Below are 23,234 nucleotides of genomic sequence, written 5' to 3'. Positions count from 1 at the left end.
AGCACTGATCTTCCTCCGGACACCCCTAAGGGGGAGTCCATGGAGGAGGACCAGGGATCCTTTCAGTAGGATGCTCAGCTGCTGCTTCCTCACAGGGGACGCCTGCACTCTCATTCCCGCAAACCTCACGGGTAGATATCGTGGGCTGTCGAGCTCAGTAGAGCTATGGCGCCGCGTGCTTGCACGCTTCCTCTGCGTGTAACGCGGGAGGACCACGGGACCTACCTGAGGGGATCCGAGAGGGACCCAGATGTCGTCAAGCGTTTCACGCTCAGACAACATCTGAGCTCTTCCGCGAGGTGAGCCTATTAGCGGTGCTAACAGCTAGCCTCAACGAGAGCTCCATGGGCCTAGCCCATAGGGTGTCCACTCAGCGCCGGGGAGGGGCCTGCCACTCCAATCGCTCAACGCGATGGAAAGGCAGGGTCCTTTTTCTCTTTGGATGCTTCTGCGCTACGGTGGAGGACCGTGCAAAGAAGCTACCAACGGGAGCACTCTGAAGAGGTCGGAAACTGCCCTTACCATGGGTAGGAGCTCCGACTTCAGCAGGCCGTGCACCACCAACAGTACCCGAGCCCACTACCTCTGCAGCACCCATTTCTGGGAGGCGCAAGGGTAGCACAGGAACAGCTGGCAAGCCCGAAGAAGAGCAAGCGCTCTTCCAAGGGAAGCTAGGCAGAGCATTCCTGGGGGCTCAGCGGTTTTTCCACAGGGGATCTCCCAGTGGGCGACCGCTTATGGCTTTCACCCAGAGGTGGGAAACCATCTCTTTGGCGCCTGGGTATGGTCAGTGGTGAGTGGGGGTTACAGACTGGCAACCCAGTCTCCCCACATTCGTCTGCACATCTCAGAGGTCCACAGTAGTGCCGTCAGACGGCCCCCAGCGTCGGGCACTACTGACAGGGATCACACAGCTTCTCACGGCGGGCGATTGTCCCGGTCTACCCCCGTTCTACGGTGATCTTGGAGCCATTGGCTCCAAGGAAGACCAAGACGGAGCCCCATCCGGAACCGCAGGCTGTTGAACACGTTCTTCAGGCCCAAGAGGTTCAGAATGGGGACTCTCGCCTCGGTGCTAGCCTGCCCCATCAGGGGCATGGGAACAGCATCGCTAGATCTCTCGGACGCCCTATCTGCATATGCCAATCGCCTCTCAAGATCGGAGGCATCTGCGCTTCTAGGTACAGGATCAAAATTACCAGTTTTGATACCGCCATCCGCCTGTCCATCTCTCCCAGGGTGTTTAACACTCTTGGTCAGAGCGGTGGCAGCGTACCTGAAGCACAGGGGTGTCAACATCAGTTGCTACCTGGACGTTTGGCTCATATACGGACGCACTCCACTGAAGACTACGGGTCTCATGGGGTTGATAGTCCGTGGGTGCGGGACCCTGGATTTTTGATCAGCTCAAAAAGTCCAGCGTGGTCCCGACGCAGACACCACTATTTGTAGGGGCCCAGATCACCCTCACGGAGGGGTTCGCGGTGCTCTCACCCGAGCGGGTGATTTAACATGGTGCGGTGTGCCTGACTCTTGGCCGAGTCTCGGGCAAAACCCGCTGTGGCATGGATGAAGGTGGTAGGCCTAATGGCCAGTATGGTAGACCTCGTACTGTACTGCCGCTTTCTCGTTAGGCTTACCCAACTACACCTTCTAGCCTGCTTGCAGGCCCAGTCGTCACCAATATCCCTCGCGGTTCCGTTGTCGGAGATCGCGCGAGAGGAACTCTGGTGGTGGACCCATCAGCCCAATTTGACCCAGGGTTTTTTTTTTTCATGATCCGGCGACCGCCGAGATCTACGACCATAGCGTCAAAACGGGGCTGGGGGGTCCACATCCACGGAGACTCCGTCTCGGGCCTATGGGGGCCATAGAGACAGGGTTTCACATCAACCTCCCTCGCTTACGAGGAGGTGATCGTGGAATCACATACCGTTGTCCTGACGGATAACACAACCGTGGTAGCCTACCCCAACAGACAAGGGGACTCCGGGGCACCACGATTGAGCCTGCATGCACAACACCTGATAGGGTGGTGCAAGTTCAGGCAGATTACGATGAGAGCGATACACATCGCTGGCGTCACCAGCATCCTCGCGCACAATCTGTCACGAGGAAGGGTGTCGGGACCAGCAGAATGGTCCCTTGCTCATGCAGGTCGCTCAGACGATCTTCAAGGGATGTACCACCCTCGAAAGATCTGTTCGCATCTCATCGCAATCATCCACTGCCGGTGTACTGCTCAAGGGTCGCGGACCCCAAGCATTCACCGTGGGCGCTCTGTCCATAGACTGGGGAGGGATGACAGCTTATGCAGTCCCTCCGATCTCACTACTCAGGAGGGTGGTGGCCAAGATCGGGTGGGAAGACTGCATTGTCATTCTGCTAGCGGTGGCACTCCCCGAGGTACCAGATCTACTCCGGATGCCCGGAGCGGAGGTACCCAGTCTATCACTAGAGCACCTGCAGTTAGCTGCATGGCCCTTACCAGGGAACACGCAGCGGAGGGATACTTTTCATCAGAAGCTGTTTTTCTCATCGCCGGGCTAGACGGAAGTCTACCCTCCGTGCGTATAGCCAGAGTCTGGCTCCATACTACGCTTGGTGCAATGAGACAAATAGCTCTCCCGCTAGAGCCTCTGTGCTGCTAGTTCCGGAGTTTCTGACAGAAAAGTTCCAAGCAAGACTTCAGCGGGCCACTGGGGCCAGCTATAAGTCAGCTGTCCTCTCCATTCACCGAGGTTTCGAGGCGGTTAAACTATCATAGCCGATGGTTACCTTATTAGTCTACGCCTCGACGGTATGTTCAACGAGTGTATACCAAAAAGGAAAGTGATCCTCCTAAGGGATCCCAACACAGTCTTAGATTACTTTAAGGGTCACCTTTTGACCTTCCGTCCAAAAGCGACGCTTAAATACGTAACTCTCAAGATGGCTTTCCGGTTTGGCGTTGGCTTCGGGGCGGCGGTGCTGAGTTGCACACGGTCTCGAGGTTAGCTTCCGTGTTCACAAACACTGGAGCGACACTGTTTCGGGCGCTCTGTTCTCGTGACTACTGAACGGGCGCGGTGCATACCGACATTCGTCCCTCTCCAATCCCCAGGGTTGGGCAAGGTTCGGCTGAAGCCAAAGATAGGCTGGGGTGTCCGATAAGGCGCTGCAGCACTATTTCTTCCGAACACAAGCCTTGCGAGGGACTCACGACCGCATTCATCACCCTTACAGAGCCTTTCGGTCCAGCCGCTGTCGCAATGGCTGGTCCAGGTGTTGGTGGGGTCCGGGATCGCGAAGGTTTCAAGCGTCCCGACCCACTCGACACGAGCTATCTCATCATCTTGGGTATACCGTTCGGTTGTCCCTTGAGGAGATCTAGCAGGCGGTGTCCCGAAGCCACCTTCGCCCTTCTCTACGATACTTCCGCTTACGTTAGTAATCAGAGACGGGCGGGAGGTTTACCGGGACATTGTTCGGCGATCATAATACGGTGGTGTACGGTACCAGGTTTTCAGACTATACAGAATACTCAGCATGGTAAGAACCAGTGTCGCTATTCTTAACCACCAAACTTATTAAGTAAGGAGGTTTATGTCTGTGATCGCGGGTCTTTTTGTTTCCCGACCGTTGGGGGAAAATATATTTCTGACCTCGCGAAAACCATCGTTACCCGCTCCCGATCCCTGATCAGATGCTGACCAATCTTGTACCTCCATCCGTCGGTTACTTGCTAGATCGATCTTTCAGATGTTGATGCAAGAAGTATCTTAATCAACATCGGAAGCGGTAAGATCGACCGGTGTACTGAGTCTAGTCCCAAACAGAAATGTTTGGTAGACTCATAACCGGTGCGATCTTACATTTCCGATGTTGATTATCCGGACCCCGGCCACCCCCTACAAGTTTGGTCCGAGTAGGGGATCCCAAGTCGGATAAGGGATTTATCATATGGTGTGACGTCACCTTTTGGGTGAGTCCACCGGGGATCGGGGGTTTTGTTATTTATTCATTTATGTGGGACAAAATGACTATTGGTTTTTTCCGCATCTCGGGATCGATGCAAGAAGTATCTTAATCAACATCGGAAAGGTAAGATCGCACCGGTTATGAGTCTACCAAACATTTCTGTTTGGGACTATTATTTTAGACTTACAATTAGTGATAGGCTGTACAGCCCCAAAAAAAGGGTGATGTTTCAAAAAGCTTAGGGTACCAGCTGAATTAAAGCAGCTAATCCTCCTGAGCATTTTGACACCTTTAAAAAAAAAATCGGTTGAAAAATGAGACAGTGCCGGCCAAAAAACGATGCATAAGGGGGATTTCTTGGGACCCCCCCTATTTTCCACTATTTTGACAATTATAGGCATTTTCTTTGCTGTTTGTTGGATTCTAATGATTATTTACATGATTTTGGGTCCCCTGGATATAATTATGCAATTTTTACACAAATCATATGTTTTGATGCACGTTTAAGAGCCAATTTAGGATGTGAGGGCGCTGTTCTGCCTAATAGCTGTTACGTATCCCCCCTACTAAAATTTTATCATTTTTATTATCAAATCAAAGTTACTGATAAATAACATCTTCTGTCCAAATTTGAACTCTCAACCTTATTTCACTTGTGCGTGGTACCCATTTGAATATGTGTAGAGACGCTTCCATTGACTTACATATGATACAAAGTTCGTTGACCCCTGTATATTGCTATGGGCAGGTTACCCCTGTAATAAAAATTAGTGCCAAGGCTACACCAAATGTGATAAATAGCTGAAAATTTCAGAATATGGATGATTGATGATTATCTCTAGTATGATTAACTTAAAAATCAAAAATGGTTGCGAAATGGGTTGCTAAAAGGTAAAGCGCCCTCACGGCCTAATTTTACCCAAAACCGTTAATTTTAAGGACACTAAAAGATTTCATTTGACACAAAGTGCATAAATGACCTTCCTGGACCTAAAACTATGTAAGTAGATACCAAAAATGCATTACATAATCCTTAATGTGATCAAATTCCCCTAAAACTAGAAAATAAGGGACAAATCTGCCCCCCCTTGTGTGTCGTTATTTGGCGGCACTGTCTCAATTTTGGCGATTTCAATGAAATTGGTGTCAAATTACTCAGAACAACAAGCTGCATCAAATAAGCTGGTACCCTAAGCTGTTTGCAACTACACCCAAATACAGCCTATCACTATTACAATGTAAATACTGCTAATTTGCTTTACCATTTGACAAGACAAATCACAGAGTTACATTACAAAGGCCCTTTCTTACTTACTTACTGTATAAGTGGTAATTTTTGTTTTGTTTTTGAATTTCTCGATTAGAGCTCCAACCGAGAAAATAACACCTCACGAATGTATGCAATAATGTATAACAAGCATAGGGAAGGACTGGGCAATCACGAAAATAACATTCGCGAAAATGTGTCTCACACGCCAAATAGCGAAAATTACCACTTATGCAGTACTTTATTCCTAAACACAGATGTTTCCTTAAAAATAATATCAGTAAATTCAGACACATTCAAATAAGTTGGCTGTGAAGGATCATCAACATTTTTAAAGCAAAACAAATTCTTCATAATTGTCTGCAGATACCACTTTTGCAACATGGCCATGCCGTTTAACACACACTTGGTTTGTTTCATCATCTGGCCAATTCTGTGAAAATCTCTTTCCTACTAATCCATGCGGATTGGTCAAAACATCTACAATGTTTACAATGTTTTAAATTTATTGTTGGGTTCACAGTTCACTGGACTTGAACCAGCTGCACTACATGGTTTAGTTCTATGTCATAGCATTTGGAAACCAATATTTTTGCTCCTTCATCACACTTTCCTTATTTGAATTTGAGCTTTCAGCCCGGGGCTTTCAGTTATTTTAAATGCCTTGTTTTGGCAAGTTTGTTCTCATCTAATCCATAGAAGTCCAAATACCACCACTATATGTTGGATTGGATTAAGAACGCACCTTTCTCTCTGCTGTCTTGTTCCTTTACTTTTCATACGTCTCTTCGCCTTTATCTTTTCCATCACTTTCACTGAATATCCTTCTTTCTTTCCTTATCATTTTTGACAAGTCTTCTTCCGTCTTTTCTGGCAAGCTTTAGTCGTTTGTGTCTTTCTTCCGTACTAGGGCCAACCATATTCCATAATGTTGTTGGATTTCACCAGGCATTTGCTCTCCATTACAAGCAACTGACACATTTGGTGTATTCCTGGAGTCTACCATTGCAAATCTTCTCTCCCCATTGATGTTATTTGTTGCTGTTGCTTTTGCTTCTTGCCGTACCTGTTGAGATTGAGATACTTCCCAATATTCCCCCCTGGTAACTGGTCTGCACTTTAGCGCCATAATGACCTCTCCAATCATATGGCAAAGCTGTTGGAGAGTCTTGAGTTGAGGAGGGGGGGGGGCAAGCAATTTTTGACGTGCCGTTCGGAAATTTTACCCCCCCCCTTATTGCACAGCCCCTTAAGGACCCCTACCAAACCATCTCTGCTGTCATTATACATTTTTCATAAAATCAATGTATTGCTGAGTGTAAAGTGTCAACCAGAGCAGCAGCATATGGAACCTGAAACTAGAAATGGTTTTCTCAAATTTGTACATTTTGTTTTCTTTTTCAAATTACATACCATACCATTACCTTAAAATATTCAAAATTTTAGTCAAAATTGAAAAAAAAAGTTGTATTTTGATCCTTTTTGACCCATATTTTTTGGTGAAATAAAAATAACAAATTATACAAAATATTGTTGATGTACAATCATTGTCCATTTTACAAAATTAAGTATAAATATTTTAACAACTTCTGGTACCAGTACTGAAATTTAAAAAGTAGATTCGGAGACTTTTAATTTTTAAATACATGATGACGACATGAGATATGATGTTGCGAAGATGAGTGTAACATTACAGGATAGCTATACCGGTAGTTCATAGTAATACAAGCTATTGACCAATCTACAAAATTGAATGTGATGACTATTTTCATATTTTTTTTTTTACATAATCCCTGCAGACTGAAGGAGAACTAAATGGCATCCATCTATTTTTGGGCCGAGTGTTTGGCGTTGTAATGTTATGTGGAGCAGTGAAGATGTACCTTAACTATAGGTCTCATGACAGCTATGCTCAAGTCATGTTGCTGGCTTCAAGAATTGTGGTAAGTATTCCTTTTCTCCTTTGGTAAACTCAGCTTTAAGTTTAATAGAGTTCTAGACATTCAGATGTCCACACATCATTGAGTTTTAACACAGCAAAATTAAAAAACAATAAAATAAATGAATGTGTGTAGCACAATGATTTTGGAAGTTGCAAATTCAAACGGAACTTTAAGATGGTACTACACCCCCTGATAAATTTTGTGACTAATTTTGCATTTTTCTCAAAAAATAACTACACATTGGCAACAAAAGTTATATATATTATAGGGGCAAGGAATCCAATTACTGGGGTGGGGTGTGTCATCAAATATAAACTTCAAAACAAGCACTGCTCTTGTTCATTTCAATTGAGAGAGCAATATGGTGATCACTTTACAAGGTATAGGTGTTTGCAAATCATATTTAATTTTGAATATTTATAATTTGTTTTATTCAATTATTATATTTCTGAGTATAAATTGCAAATAGTATATACTCTGCAGCATTTGAAAATTGAGCAATTACTTGTTTTTGGTTCCTTTACATCAAATATTGGACCGAGTAGATTAAAAAATTACTGATGACTAACATAAATATCCTGTATGCTCCATCACTAAAGTTTTGATGCAAGCATCATCTCCCATTCCCAGTACATTGTGTACAGCAGCACAAGCAAGTATGCAGTTAGCTGTGAGCGAAACCTTTCATTGGTCTATTATTGTTCACCCCAGGTGGGATCAGGTCAATGAACATCTGTGTATCAACTGCAAGGATCAATTACAAACTTGAAAGCCAACACTAAGACAAAAATATATTTACATCTAGCAATTTTAAAAGACTAGATCATAAATTATCAAGATATTTTTATTTTTAAGTATGGTAAGTGTCTTCAGTAATAAAAAAAAATATCACAGGATTTTTTTCTGAATTTGTACAGAACAAAATAGCACTTAACATAATTATTTCTTTAACTTACGATCAAAATATTTTGTGAACAACACAGAGTAAATATTTAATTTATCATAAATTAAATTGATTCATACCAGTTCAGTGTTACAACTTACAAGCACTATTCTAATTATGAATAATGGGAAATCTTTGTGATTTTAAAATTCTTTTTGACACAGAGTAAATATTAATTTATCATTTAAATTAAATTGATTCATACCAGTTCAGTGTTACAACTTCACAAGCGCTATTCTAATTATGAATTTATGGGAAATCTTTGTGACTTAGCTCACTGTATGAAATTATGTTTGTTTGTTTATTTATTTTTTAACAGAGTACATCGATACTCCTAATAGTGTTAGCCCACTCAGTCTATGGGGATCGATTGGCTGGAAAAGTTGAAGAAGCTCCACCCAAACCTAAAGAAGGAGAAAAGCCTGCACCAACCCCTGCCAAGGGTGTAGTCTTCAATGACCAGGTATTGGTGCAAAATATTCAACGTCAGAGAAGATATCTTACACTTCCCACAATGCATTTCTTCCATTGCAATTTTCTGTACCAGTTGATTTGCTATCTAGTGCAACATAAGTTGATATTGACAAAAAGTTTCTGAACAGAGCACATCCAGATCTTGGAAAATGTGTTTATTTCTTGACTATTGACCCATGATGAAAACAAGGGAAGCTGAACAAAGCTGTAATGATGTGATGTGTCATGTTGCAAAGGATTCTGGGAAGGGTGGGGTATCTTCTCTGCTGCAATGCTTAAATTTGAGAGCATTTCATATTATCACAGATTACCGTATGACTGCTTTCAGCATCCCTGAACTACATGTACGGGTCTTTTTGTGACAAATTACATACTAAAAAGGTTGGTCAGCAAATGTGTTTACAAATGTATGTGTTCATGGAAATTGTGTATCTCAGACTCTTGTATCTGGAGTCGCAATAATAGTTGGATATTTTATAACATTTTAAAATAACATCCCATTGGAAATCCGGATCCATACACCCAAATATGAAAGACATTACCTTAATCTTCCACACAGAGAGTGAATTGTGAATTTTAAATGAAGCCATCAGGCACCCATTCAGGTAATCCTATTTGAAATTCACTGTGTGGCAGATTAAGGTCATGTCTTGCATATTTGAACTGGAATAGCCCCGTTTCATTATTATCTCTATCTGCATGTTTCTACTGGGGAACGGTTGGTGGGTAATGTGGTTAAGTTTAGAGTGTTACCGGTTAATGTGCTCAGTGGAAACAGATCGGTTCAGAGTGATGCGGTGTGGACATCTGGCAACCGTGATCCACCTCATGAGGTAGACCATGTGGTGTGACACCCGGTATTTCTGTCAGTGGAAACACAATGGTTAACGGTTGCTGGGTGTTGAACTTCTTTTATGTTCAATTTATGTATCACATTGTGACCTTGGGGGGTCAGGAAAATATTGTCAGTACTTCCGGTACACACCACAACCCTTATTTTAAGCATCTGTAGAAATGTGCTGGTTGTTGCCTGAATCGGATAGTGGGTTACCAGGTAATACCAGGTAAAAATACAGAGTGCTCAGTGTAAACACGCAGTATGTTTTTTTCTATATTTTCAGTGGAGATCACTTAATATGACAGCTGTAATCTGTGCCCTACTCGGCAATGTCGTATGGTTCTTGAAATCACGCCATTATGGTGGACATACATCACTGGATAGCCTGCTTAACATTCATCTCCGTGTCGACTTCTTTGTCACACTTATAGCGGGAGTGGTATGGCTTGCTTATACCCCAACAATTCTTGGTTTCAAGGTTAGTACATGTATATAACATGCTGTCATGCACTGTAAAAATTGACTCCTTGCAAATGAATAGAATCTATTCAAATTTGAAAAGTATGACTATTCAGAGGGGGATATAACAAATTTCTCTTTAATCAGATTTTCTCATCAAAATGACAAGAAACTCATCAAATTCGATAAGATTGCCTTGTCATTTTAAAGTTTTTGTCACAAATTGGCAACACAAATATCATAAAACATTACCGTCGCTGTGTTTTGAACTCCAAACATTACACTTTACATGTATATATATACTGGCGGAACGCTAACATATGTACACAAGGTACATTGTAGCTGAACAATATTTCTAATTGTTTTCAAAACAGAATAGAGTGAACGTCAACTTGATAGAAATGGCATAAAAGAAATACAATGTTGCTGTGGAAATTCATGTAAAAATATTTTTGTTTCTTGGCACTTCATCAGTTTTCAATAAGATTAAGACCATGCATCAAAATTAATTGCATGAGTAATAATACTCTTTCTCAATTCACATATTTGTTTAATTTCAGATGGGCGTAACTGCACCTGATACCGTACAGGTGCATTTTGGCCAGGTCCTTGGTGCTATGCTTATAGGTGATGCCATACTCAGTGCTGTAGCTCCAGGATTCCTGTTTGAAGAGGACAAGCGAAATGTTCTCCTTGGCAGAGTTGTGGTAAGTGTTAGAGGGCTATTCCAGTTGAAATCCATACATCCCCTATGGAAGGCATGACACTGGGGTAGATTTCACCCATATAGGGTCATCTGCTCCAAAATATGTTATTCCAGTTGAAATCCATACATCCCCCATGGAAGATTTGTGACACGGTCTGGTTCATTGGGGCCAAAGGCAGCAAATTTGAAACTGAGATAAAGGTAAAAATATGGAGTAAAAAACAATAATATACATAAGAAAATAGACATCAAAAAAACTTCATAACTTTAGAACCAAGTATGCTAGACATTTGGTGTTTTACAGCAAATCAATTTTCAAAAATGCCTCCTTTGGCCCCCATGGACCAGATTGTGTCGCATTTTACCTTAATCTTCCACACAGCCCAACACAAGGGGTGTAGATTTCAATTGGGGTCACCCATTCTGGTAACCCCATTTGAAATTCACACTCCCTGTGTGGAGGATTAAGGTCATGTCTTCCAAAGGTGGTGTATAGCCCAATTAGGGTTTGAAGGAAGGGAGAGTGGCATGGTGAATCGGTGAGTAGATGCCATCCTTGGAAATGTAACTTTGACAGGGTTGTTGTTTTGAAGAAGACAAACAAAAGATCTGCTTGGCAATGTAGCAGTAAGAGTTCGTAAGCGTATGTTAGTTTGAGATTAGGGAGAGTGGCAAGCTTGGGTGCACAAGTCATATAATTTGGTTCACCTCAAGTTTGGTAGTGACGTAGTATGGAATTACGCGTGTAAATTTAGACGTGGTGAGTGTACACGCACGCGTACAGAGGTGGTTTGTTGTCACGCTTGCGGTGCAACCGCGAAAAAGCATTGACGTCACTACCAAACTTGAGGTGAACCAAATTATAGGAGCAGTGATGTCATCCCGGGTGCTGTAGTCCTTCGACTCCTGTTTGAAGAGAACAAGCCAACCCTTTACCGGTAGTGAGTAGCTTTCAATGTTAGTGAATGCAACTGTTGTTTGAAGAGAACCAGCGAAACGTTTAGCAGTAGTGAGTAGTTTTGAATGTTAGTTTTGCTGCTGCAGAATGCTAGTGAGTAGTTTTGAATGTTAGTTTTGCTGCTGCAGAATGCTAGTGAGTAGTTTTGAATGTTAGTTTTGCTGCTGCAGAATGCTAGTGAGTAGTTTTGAATGTTAGTTTTGCTGCTGCAGAATGCTAGTGAGTAGTTTTGAATGTTAGTTTTGCTGCTGCAGAATGCTAGTGAGTAGTTTTGAATGTTAGTTAATGCTGCTGCAGAATGCTAGTGAGTAGTTTTGAATGTTAGTTAATGCTGCTGCAGAACGCTAGTGAGTAGTTTTGAATGTTAGTTAATGCTGCTGCAGAATCCAGTGCTAACTTTAGGTACATCATGTCCGGTTTTTGTTTTGTTTCATAGATGTTGATCGCAAGCATACTTGTTGGTATTTACTCTCTATTCTACGCAGCTGCATATGAGGATAAACATCCCATTGTATCGGTTGTGTTAGACCTTGTCTGGATTGTGAATGCCATTCTAGGATACAAGTATGCACCACATGAAACATCCAATTACAGGAGCCCTCCTCGTAAAACAAGGCGCACACCGGACCAACATGATGAATAAATACCACTTGAGATGGACCTACAAAATTGCCTCTGTAATGAATTAAAACTTCTGTTTCATATTTGACACCATAACATTAGCACTTTGTATTGTTGTAGCACTTCTACCATATATCATTGCATCCATTGGTCCTGTGTCTTATCCATAGGAGTGCTTGAAAATGAAGGGTTTCCAAATTGCTCTATTAAACCCCCCTTGTGGCATTGCATTTTCCAAAAGGGTGAAGTTATTAAAGGTATTCTTTGACTTTTATAATTCCCACTGGTGCATACTTTCCTGAATCCTGCTTGCTATGATTTTCTCCGCTTGTGACTGGATTATGTTTAGAATCACTACAGAAGTATCGGGCATGGGTGAGATGGCTGTGCACATCATGTACTTTTTGCTTTGCTTGTTTTTACAGATGTTGATCACATACATAATTATTGGCATTTTCAGTATGTTCTACACATCTGAATATGAGGTGAATCGCCCCATTGTATCAGTTGTCGTGAACAGCCTCTGGATTCTGAATGCCATTCTAGGATACAAGTATGCACCACATGAAACGTCCAATTACAAGACCCCTACTCGTAAAACCAGGAGTTTATCGGACCAACACGATGAGTAGTAGTCACTTGATGGAGTTCCACAGGAATACCACTGTAATACACATCATACTTTGACATCTTCACATTAGCAGTTTGTTTTGTATTGTTCTAGCACCACTTTGCTGTTACAACCAATGTTGCTGTAGATGAGTGTGATGGTCAAAATATAGTCACAAGGTCAGGGGAAAAAATAACTAGAGGCACCGAAGACAATTGCCTTTGGTGCCCCATTCCTATGCCTTGGTGGCCCTCAAAATGTGTAACTTTGGATGTATTCTTCAGCATGTGATTGTCTTGGTGTCCAGGCCTTAGCAGAATTGCCTGGCTGCCCTTGCAAATGCCAAAATGAACGTTTTTCCCTGCAAGGTGAAAGATGGATTCCAGTGCGTGGAATGGAACAATACATCTTTCATTGTTTGAAATTATATTTTGACCATTACACAAATATGTTTGTGAAGATTATCATGTTCATCCTGGTCATAAACAAAAGTAATATTTGTACTATATCTAGTTTAGTTCACGTTTAGTCCAGTTGACTAGATTATAGTACAAATATTATTATCATGACACAAATACTGTAAAAGTGGACATTTTCGTGCTACATTTCGCATTCTAAGCTGCTACCGCGAAAATAACAAGGTGTGAATATATTCCTTTTGTGTATAGGACAATGTAAGGAAGCTTAGAATCGTAAATTTAAAAACAAGGGAAACAGTTCAAAATTGGCAAAGTGTGAACAATTAATTGTGCGAAAATTGCCACTTTTACAGTATAAAGAGTTAATATTTGTTTTCACCCATAGCTACACAGGCAGGTGTGTCCAGAGTTTTTTCTCTGGCGTATGAACATGTATCTGCCCATCCATGTTATGTTTCTGTTGTAAATGTGCCAGTGTCCGATGTGTGATTCTTGTGTCCCCTGTATATCACCTGTAAATAGATATATACACTAAGCCAAAAAAGAAACTTATAATATTTCACAAAGTCATATCTTAAAATCCTGTCCATCAAAATTTACCAAAATTACACACAGGATTGCCTCAATACTCTACTCTAAACACATGTTAGTAACCAATCAGTTGGCCAACTGACACAACCGCAAAATGCACTGATATGGAACAACTTCCTAGACCACATTCGCAGCCCTATTGGCATCCAGCAAAAGAAATCTGTGAGAATGGCATCTTGAATCACAGGTCACAGCCAACAATTTTAACAACATTAAGTTAAAAACATTAAAGAGAGTCAAAACAAACTTACCAGGATCATCATGTCACATGTCCAAACAAATAATGAAGTCCTTTAGTAACGGGAAGTATGGGGCAATCTTCCCCAGGATATCATCAGGAACTTGGTTGGAAGCATGAGAAGCAGGTGCACAGCATGCGTGCAAGCGCACGGTGGACCGTTACTAAAGGATTTCATTATTTGTTTGGACATGTGACATAATGATCCTGGTAAGTTTGTGATCTGTTTGTATCGGTTGGCAAGTTTGTGACCTGTGATTCAAGATGCCATTCTCACAGATTTCGTTTGCTAGGTGTCAATAGGGCTGTGAATGTGGTCCAGGAAGCTGTTCCATATCAGTGCATTTTGCTATTGTGTCAGTTGGACAACTGCTTGGTTACTGACATGTGTTTAGAGTAGAGTATTGAGGCAATCCTGTGTGTAATTTTCATAATTTTGATCGACAGGATTTTAAGATACTGACCTTGTGAAAAATTTTCTTTTTGGCTTAGTGTAGTACTATTTTTCATCAACATAACACATGTTTTGCCATGATGCACTTCACATTTTGGGTTCCACCCCATAACTAAATTTGACGATTCTAAGAGTCAGTGCACAGCCTGGTGCACACATACTACAGCGCAGCACTATGATGGTAACAATTATTATTATAAACTGTCTAGAAACTAATGAACTGTCTAGAATATATACAACTAAACTGTATGAATGATATAATTAAATACATAACCATATGAGTGTTTGAAATAGGAATTTTCCAAATTTACAAAATAGGTGTTCAATAATTAAATATTCTTGCTGTAACTCAAATTATATTTTTAAGTAAGGTAACCTGTTTTTTTCCTTTTATACAGAACTATTGAATGCAATTCATGCTTTCTTCATGTTGACTAGCTCAAAATCAGTCACGGCATGCAGTGGGTACTTGCTTTGGTAGTAACATGTTTTAAAATTCAGGATGATGATGATTCTTATGAATACATTTTGAATTTCAACTTAAGTGCAGAATGACTCAAAATTCTTCTTTCCAAACACTTTCGATGTAGTAATACATTCAGATCATTAGCATTATGTATTAACATCAGCCATAATTTTCTCACATTTCTCCATTTTAACATTTCAGGTAGATCACTTCACAGTGTTGTTGCATTGAATATTTTCTGTGTTCACATTGACAAGATTTCTATATTACTAATTATTTTATAATGTTAATAGTTTTACCACTTGCATCAAAATTAGCTGTAGTCAATGTTTACTAAAAGACTGTCCAGTCTGTCCTTTCTAAATTTACCGTAATTGTCTGACTACTGTACAGTCCCACATTTGCAGTCCCACCCTCATTTTTTTTTCAATTTTATTTTGAGTGTCCCTGGACCTACATTGTAGAGCTAAATGCTAGGATCATTCATGGGTCACTGTAAAAAAACCAAAAATCAAACCAAAAACCAAAAAAAAACCACCATTTTGTGTTTTCAATAATATGCAAAGATTTCATTTGGGTCCACTTCATAATCTATTAATGATTTCAAAATGTATTGGGTTTGTATGTTTCCATCACCAAAGAGACTTAGAGATCCTGGACTCTGAATGGCACAGTGTGCAATGCTATGGTAAATCCCCTGCCATATTAGATTATCACATATATATGTATAGAGGCCTAAATATTTTTATCACTGATATTCATCCGCAAAAGCCCAAAATCAAAAGATAATTGGCAGCTTAGTGTGTTTACAGCAGGCACAATACATACAGACCTGAAACTTTTCAGCTTTTTAGCGGATTTGAGCTATTGTACACAAATTTCACGCTGTTTTTCAGCTTTTTTCACGAAGGTCAGTTTCAAGTCAGCACATAGCATGCAGAATGCCTAACAAGCAGTTTCAATAGTAGTTTGCCTTGTGCATGACATAATAATTTAGTGGTATACTATTTAGCCCTCCATTAGGCTGTGATCACATAGAAGTATACTGTATACCGTATTCGCTATACGATCATTCGATCACGCTGAGTTCACCATAGGAGTATACTATGTGAACTCAGCCTGATCGAATGAGCGTATTTCGTATAGCGAATACCATATACCGTATACTTCTATGTGATCGCAGCCTTAGGGATATATGCAAACATGATTAAGTCCAGACTCATTAAGTCTTATCTCTTGACCATCACACAGTTACAAGCAATAATGTTTACTTTATTTTAGGGAAGAAATCAAAACTCGGCCGCTGGTTCCTGGTGGTTCCGGCTTTCTGTTGTTCTAAACAAATGAACGCGGTTCAACCGCCGGTCAACCACTGGTCGAGTTTCAATTTCAGGAGTAACCCATCCATAGGTTCCGGATTATGATTGTATCATAGCAGTATCCAATTGATAGAAAGTTACTCAAATGTGCATCATTAAAAGTGTGACTCCCATTATATGTGTTTTGTTGTGAATGGCAAGATAACAAAATCTGAATCTTATTAATGACGACATTTTTGCTTCATTTCTTTTATTTCATTCTACAGAATCTCATCGGTGCTCTTCTCATCACACTCCATGCTATTATCACCTATGATGAGTACACAGAACAACACCCCTGGGTAATGGGAATCGGCTTTGCAATAATATCGGCCGTCACTGTACATGGTTACCATGCACCTCATGAAACATCAACGTACAAGACGCGTAGATACGGCAAAGGAAATGACTAAGTCTATTGTGGTTCACCTCAAGTTCGGTAGTGACGTCAGTGCTTTTTCACGGTTGCGCCTTAATCGAATTTGCTGTGAACCAAATGCTAGTCCTGTGATCATTCGACAATCGGTAATTTTCAGTAAGTGCATAATACAGGGGTGTCAAGCTCAAAGCTCAAAATAACCCATATTGCATCACACCATCGATGCTGGTTATTTAAAATGAACTAACAGCTAATTAATCAGTCAATATCAATACAGGCAAAAATTCATATATGTAATCACAATTAGCAACAGTCAATTAATTCATTTCATAAATAATAAGGATCGACCAAGCAAACTAATTTGTTTCTATTGCCTTAGATTGTCATATTACTTGTACACAACACTTGTCTGCAGTTTGGTGTCATCCAAGTGGGCTTGTTGGCATACATACAAAGCCATGTGTATACACATGAATATTTGATTGTATTTAACACCTGCTTTATAAGCAAGACACTTGAATTTGACCATGGTTTGTGGCCCATATCCTTTTGTGTCAGTGTGTTAAATATGTGACATAATCAAGAGGAATGAGTTCTAATGTCGCTATTATTGAATTTGAGTTCTATAAGTATAAGAAATCCAAATGTAATGGAGTTTGCATATAAGCATTTTAACCCTCTGGACACTAATGGTCATCTAACAGCATTTCTGATTAGTTGATAACTTGAAATGCTCATTTCAATTGCCAATTTTTATGGTAAAACTTGCATTTGCAGATGGTCTTATTAATACCTTCCTTGATTAGTTCAAAATTGGACACAATATTCATTTTGGTCAATCCGCAGTTAGTTCTCATGTGGTTAAGCATTTTCAAAGTGATTGGATAATGAGCAAAAATCAAAATTGAAAATTGTCCACATTGAACTTATTCCTCTTGATCATATCACATTATGTACTCTTGATCATTAGGGCAATAAAAGGCTATGAGTTTCATATACAACCATGTTTGCTGAATCCCAAATATATCCACTGGTTTATGAATAGCCTATGAATCTCAGGAATTACAAAATAAAAGTAAGATTACTTTAGCCCTCCTACATGGTGTACAACATGATTTATATAGAACTAGGTGCCAAATCATGTATGTTTTTGTATCCTTGGAGCCCTAAACAGTATCATGTGCTAAAATGATGATATTGGTATAGTTTTTTATATTGAGATGTAATTTAATCTTGGTTAGTATTGTGGTTGGTTATCAACTTCAGGAATAACTACGGTAATTAGACCAGCAGTGTAAGATTGTACGTATGATGTAGAAACTTGTATACTTGTCATTAGCAAATAAATCCCAGGGGCAGTGAGAAGTTTTTAAATTTATATTACATGAATACCAAAAATGATGATTACTTATTACAGGGTAGGTGTACAGCTTAAAACAGATGTTTGGGGATAAAAAATGATCAAAAATACCATTATGCAAACAAATATAATATAAGCCTTGTGTCCGTAATTTTGTCTTTATTTTTATGTTTCTACCATTTTGTTAGCTCAATTATGTAAGAGGTAGAATGCATTGTTTAATGATGAATGCAGGCCTCGAAATAAGCCAGAATTTCTGAGGGCCATTTGGGCCCTTGATCTTAAATGTTTTGAGGGCCCTCACAAATTTTTGTGGGCCGGAATTTGGGCCATTGGTTTTAAAACCTATGAACCCCACAAAAAAGTAAGCAAATTGTCACAAATTTTGCGGGCCATTTGGGCCTGCCGGATGTGTCTTTTGTGGGCCCTCACTGATTTTCGTGGGGGCGAGGGCCCTTGGGCTCCCCTTATTTCGAGCCCTGGATGAATGCCCTGTTCATTCCATGGATAGTCTATTGCATTCATACAGTTGGACAATGGAATTGATCCAGAGATACATTTAGGTAGCAAACTGGCAGAAATATATTATATGTGCCTTTGAGTTCTAACAGAAATAACCCTAACATAGGCCGGTTACTTACAGCCAAATGAACAACTGGTATTTCAAATTTGATATATTCTGTTAAAAAAACGTGTAATATAAAACTGTTCATGTCTTTTATGTAACCTCACGTGTGTAGTGTTTTGTATGATGTAATATTCAAAGTCTTGCCTCTTTAGTTCTGCAATAGATATGTGTCTAAATGGCCTATTCCAGTTGAAATCATAACCCCCTGTGGAAGACATGACATTAATCTCCAACACAGGGGATGTAGATTTCAAGTGAGTCAGTCACCCATTCAGGTAACCCCACTCCCTGCTGTGTGGAAGACAAGGTCATGTCTTCCATATGGGATGTATGGAATGCAACTGGAACAGCCCAATAGCAGAAGAGTATGCATCTCTTTTTGTCCTTCCCAACACTTTACACATTGTCTTGTATGACTAATTATTTACTGTGGTATCACATGCAGTGTAAGAGTGTTAAACTTTAGAATGATACAATTTATCAGCTTTTGCACTCTTTGCCAATTTTAGCCCGTGTACAGTGTAAACTTGGAAGTGGGGTTTCGATTTACTTAGTGATGAATAAGATCATGAATTATCGGCACCTTTATTGATACAGCTGTGTAGCATTTTGCACAATAATCAGGTTGAGCACATCTGCCAGTGCGATATGTGTGTAGATGACATGTGTATTGCCACGGATAGGACATGAGAGATGCATTCTTTTGCCATTTTGTACTGCTTAGTAGTAGCAATATGTATAATAGCAGTGTCAGAATTCCTCTAACCAACCAACACAAATTTAATGGTAGAACATGGTCAGTGCTGGTCACAATTATCATCATTCAAATTACCATGTCCTCCAAAATGAGAAGGATATTTGTATATGCCTTAGAAATAGCAGGCCCAAACTAGACTGCTGCCCTCATTTGTCAACTGTTTGTGTTAACGACTGAGAAACTTAGGTGTTAAAAAAGTGTCCGACTTTATCAAGAATTTGGGGAACAGAGATTGCGCAGTTTTGCCCAAATTGAACATCAGAGCACAATCCTGTCACATCGGCACGGTATGACGTGGGCCTCGATAGGAAATCGCTGTACGGTGCACAACCAAAGTCACATGAGTCTGATACGAGATGAACCGTAAGGTTTTTAGTCATCACTACCATGACTACAAGCATAACACAAATATATGCCGGTATAGACGATGAATTATTTAGTATCGGCTAGGATGGTAAATGGTAGTTTCCACCATTTTATGTACAGTAATTCTTCATTTATTCCATTCTCCATAGGAATTCTTGAGAGGAATTCTGACAGTAGTATAGGCTATCAGGGTTTGCACACAGTGTGTATTGTTGTGAAGCCGTGTTTTATATTCCACAATTACAGTATTTGGAATGTGATAAATCATGGCTGAATAAAGGAATCAATCATGTTAGATCTGGAAATTTGAATCTGATAATATAATAGATTATTTTTGTAAAAACCATAGCAAGAATTTTATAGTGAAAGATGCACTGTGGGGTCTTCAAAAATTTTGAATTCACATTATTGAAATAAAATTGTAAGTGGAATGTGTTACTGTGCAGGTCACAATGTCATCATGTGCAGTAACAATATGCATAGGAGTCTGGGAATTGCCAAAAAGGTTACATTGATTGATAAGGTGAAAGGTCTAGTAGTAGTCAATTATGAAAGGTCAACAAGAAAGTTACAGGTCAAAGGTCAAAATCAAACAGAGAAAATCACACTCCTAAACAGTGCATCATTGTTTCAGGAAATGATAACGGTGATAATTTAAGATGTAAATATGAGAAGGTAACAACTCTGAAATAATGGCAAGACTAATCATGGCCAGTCGGCAAATCAAGCCTAAATTATTGGTTTCATAATGACCTGCAATGTATAGTATAGTAGGTATTTAAAAATCATGACAGTCTTCTGATCATTACCAGTGTAGTGTTTTGATGATGTATCCAGTCACTTGTTGGAGAAAGTGAGCTACCGGTATATATCAATCGGAAGTTGCCAACATGCCCAGTTAATCATAGACAAAGAGTTCAAATATGTGCTGATATGGCCTTGTTCTACAAATTGGGTCTACTAAAAGGTCAATTAGCTTCTCAAAACATACAATTTATAATATAACACCTGTCAAAGGCATTAATTTTGCCCGTCCCAGGAGCAAACTCCACGTCTAAAATGACGGCCAGACAGGTGGCTAGTTAAGACCCTGCTAGTAGTGTTTGCACAATTGCAAACCAGCTTTTAATCCCAAGGATTTGTTGGACACTGGGACAGCTAGTCGATACCAGCAATACTCTGCATGCCAGGTCTTTGTGAAACTGGGGTAAGGTGTGGAAAATCTCTGGATGATTTCTCTGTTAAACGCTGCAATTACAGCTAGTCTGATAGCAGTATTACTATGCATGTCAGGTCTTTGTGAAACAAGGGTAAGGTGTGCAACATCAATTTATGATGCAAGAAATAAACTTGAATGATAGTGTGATAGTTTGATGTGTAAATAATGTTTCCATAAGGAGACAAAACAACCCAGTTTGGGCATTTCTAAAGGGTTTGTATGGTCATTTGCAATTTAAGGAAAACAAAAACACACACCCTTGACCCTGCTAGAATTGGGTTTTTGTTGTTGTTGTAGTCTAAGCCAATAAAACACCACTTGTGTGCATAATTCAATGCATTTGAATACCCTAGTGGCAGAAGGGCCCAACTCCATTTAACAAAAATGAGTTGATCATATTTAAAAAAGACCTGTACCATTGCCATTGCAACATATATCATTTCACATGTATGTTATAATGTATGTTCATGTACCGGTACTAAAGGTCCCCTCAAGATGAAAACAGTCTGTCTCCTAAAACTTTTCCAAATATTATGTTTTTTGGCGGTTAATATCTCAAAAAAGTGTTGGAGTTGGGCCCTTTTTCCACTCGGCTATTCATTTGCATCTGTTTTCAAACTGTGAAGTTGCGCATATTATACATACCAACTGTGGAACACTATCGCTTCAAAAACAGTGTCTTTGAGCCATAGAGGGGGGTATAAAACCATCTTTTTATGATATGAAGACCTCCACAGTAAGCTGATGATGTACGGATTGGTGTGTGAAAGCTTCATGGTTAGAATGTGGGTGTGTGAAACTCCACATTTGGATGTCATACAAGAGAGGGTGCTGGTGTGTAGAAAACATGTAGGAAGGAAATTAGGTCTGTATGATCTGTATCTGAATGTAGATTCTGTGTATTCTTAGTTGTTGAAAGTATGCAATTCATATGGGATGATATTAAAAAAAATATATCCCTGAAAAGCTAATTTGTCATATTTTGGTTCTGCAAATGAAATTGAAAATATTTCCTCTCACTATATCTGTACAGAAATGATTCGGTATTTCTGAATATCTGAAGTCTCGCAGGTCATTTGATTGAATTTATGGAGGTTTTTAAAAGCAGACTTGAAAGTCATAACATAGTGGAAATACACATCGTTGGTTTTCAACAGTATAGTTTTTAACGTGTAGTGCTTGTATTTTATTATTAAAGTAATTTTTTTAACCTTCTGTGGTCCTGGTAGGCAATGGTGATGATTGATCTTGTTGTCATTACTGTCGATCAGCCAATCAGCGTGAATTTTTTATCACTTCTATGTTTATGCACGTGTGCACTCAACTCACAGCACAGACCACGGAAGGTATTAAACAAATTTACTTTATGCAAAAATTTGTGGATGAATTGTCATTAACACAAGTGTGTATGCCATCATGGTGCTATTAATAGTATTATTGAGTTTTTTTTCTATATTTAGAAGAAGAATCCAATCATGGCAAAACTTAATTTCATATAATTAACAAGGTTTATTCACAGACTTTCTTTCAACTTTGGTGGTTAATGTTTTTCCTATTTTTCTTAGGTGGTGTAACTTATTTCTTTTGCTTCAGTAGGCGATAACTGCATGATCTTATTATGTTTATATTTGGTTATTCTATGAATTTGTTAAGGTTACTCTCTTAGTTTTGTTAAAATAAACTAAAAACATTTTATATAATTGTGACATGCGTTATGTGTTGGTTTACTTTTTTAATGTGTTGAGAAATTTGATGTACTCTATTAAGCATCCTTTCCTATACCATTTTCATCCTGATGTGGCAGTGACGTCAAACGCGTTGTAGCAGCTGTTTCGCTTGTGCACAGCGTGCGTACACCAGCGCTTTGATGCTGCGTCCCATGAAATGCACACTGACGTCACTGCCACATCCGGGTGAAAAATGCCAACATTAAAGCGTGCAATTTTTAAACATTTTTTGAAAATCATGTAAAATCAGTTGCCTATTTACCTATTTTGATTTCAGATGCTTGACAAAGTCATTTTAAGGGAGCATTTCATATTGTATAATTTATTCTGAAAGTACCATGCAAAATGAGGAATACAGACCTGCCAACTCCCTCATTTGGGGTTTTCCGAAGTGAAAAAGAGGGACAGTCCTGCTTTCTGAAAATTTCAGTGATGGCAAATTTAAATGTAAGAACAGCAGGAAATGATGCAAATTTCACTTTTAAATTTTGCT

The 23,234-nt window shown here is 39.9% G+C and overlaps 1 protein-coding gene across 3 annotated transcripts in view; it reads left to right on the top strand.

Annotated features, from left to right (window-relative positions):
• LOC140139845 (uncharacterized) overlaps window positions 1-22,173 on the top strand; it is a 30,946-nt gene extending 8,773 nt beyond the window's left edge. Inside the window, exons 2-7 of one of the 3 annotated variants that reach the window (XR_011857182.1) lie at window positions 7,027-7,170; window positions 8,433-8,576; window positions 9,709-9,903; window positions 10,445-10,591; window positions 16,533-22,085; window positions 22,123-22,173. Coding sequence is in view for 2 of the 3 variants with exons in the window: in XM_072161598.1 (XP_072017699.1) it covers window positions 7,027-7,170; window positions 8,433-8,576; window positions 9,709-9,903; window positions 10,445-10,591; window positions 11,985-12,191 (837 nt within the window). In the remaining variant the exon portion in view is untranslated. Of the gene's footprint in view, window positions 1-7,026; window positions 7,171-8,432; window positions 8,577-9,708; window positions 9,904-10,444; window positions 10,592-11,984; window positions 12,225-16,532 lie in introns of those variants that run through there. The other 2 variants (XM_072161599.1, XM_072161598.1) reach the window with 2 other exon arrangements.
• Window positions 22,174-23,234: the final 1,061 nt, after the last annotated feature.

The sequence above is a fragment of the Amphiura filiformis genome, chromosome 18 (assembly GCF_039555335.1).
Source record: "Amphiura filiformis chromosome 18, Afil_fr2py, whole genome shotgun sequence".
Taxonomy (NCBI): Eukaryota; Metazoa; Echinodermata; class Ophiuroidea; order Amphilepidida; family Amphiuridae; genus Amphiura; species Amphiura filiformis.
Note: the sequence above shows the minus strand (reverse complement) of the source record. Positions and strands in the feature narration are given on the sequence as shown.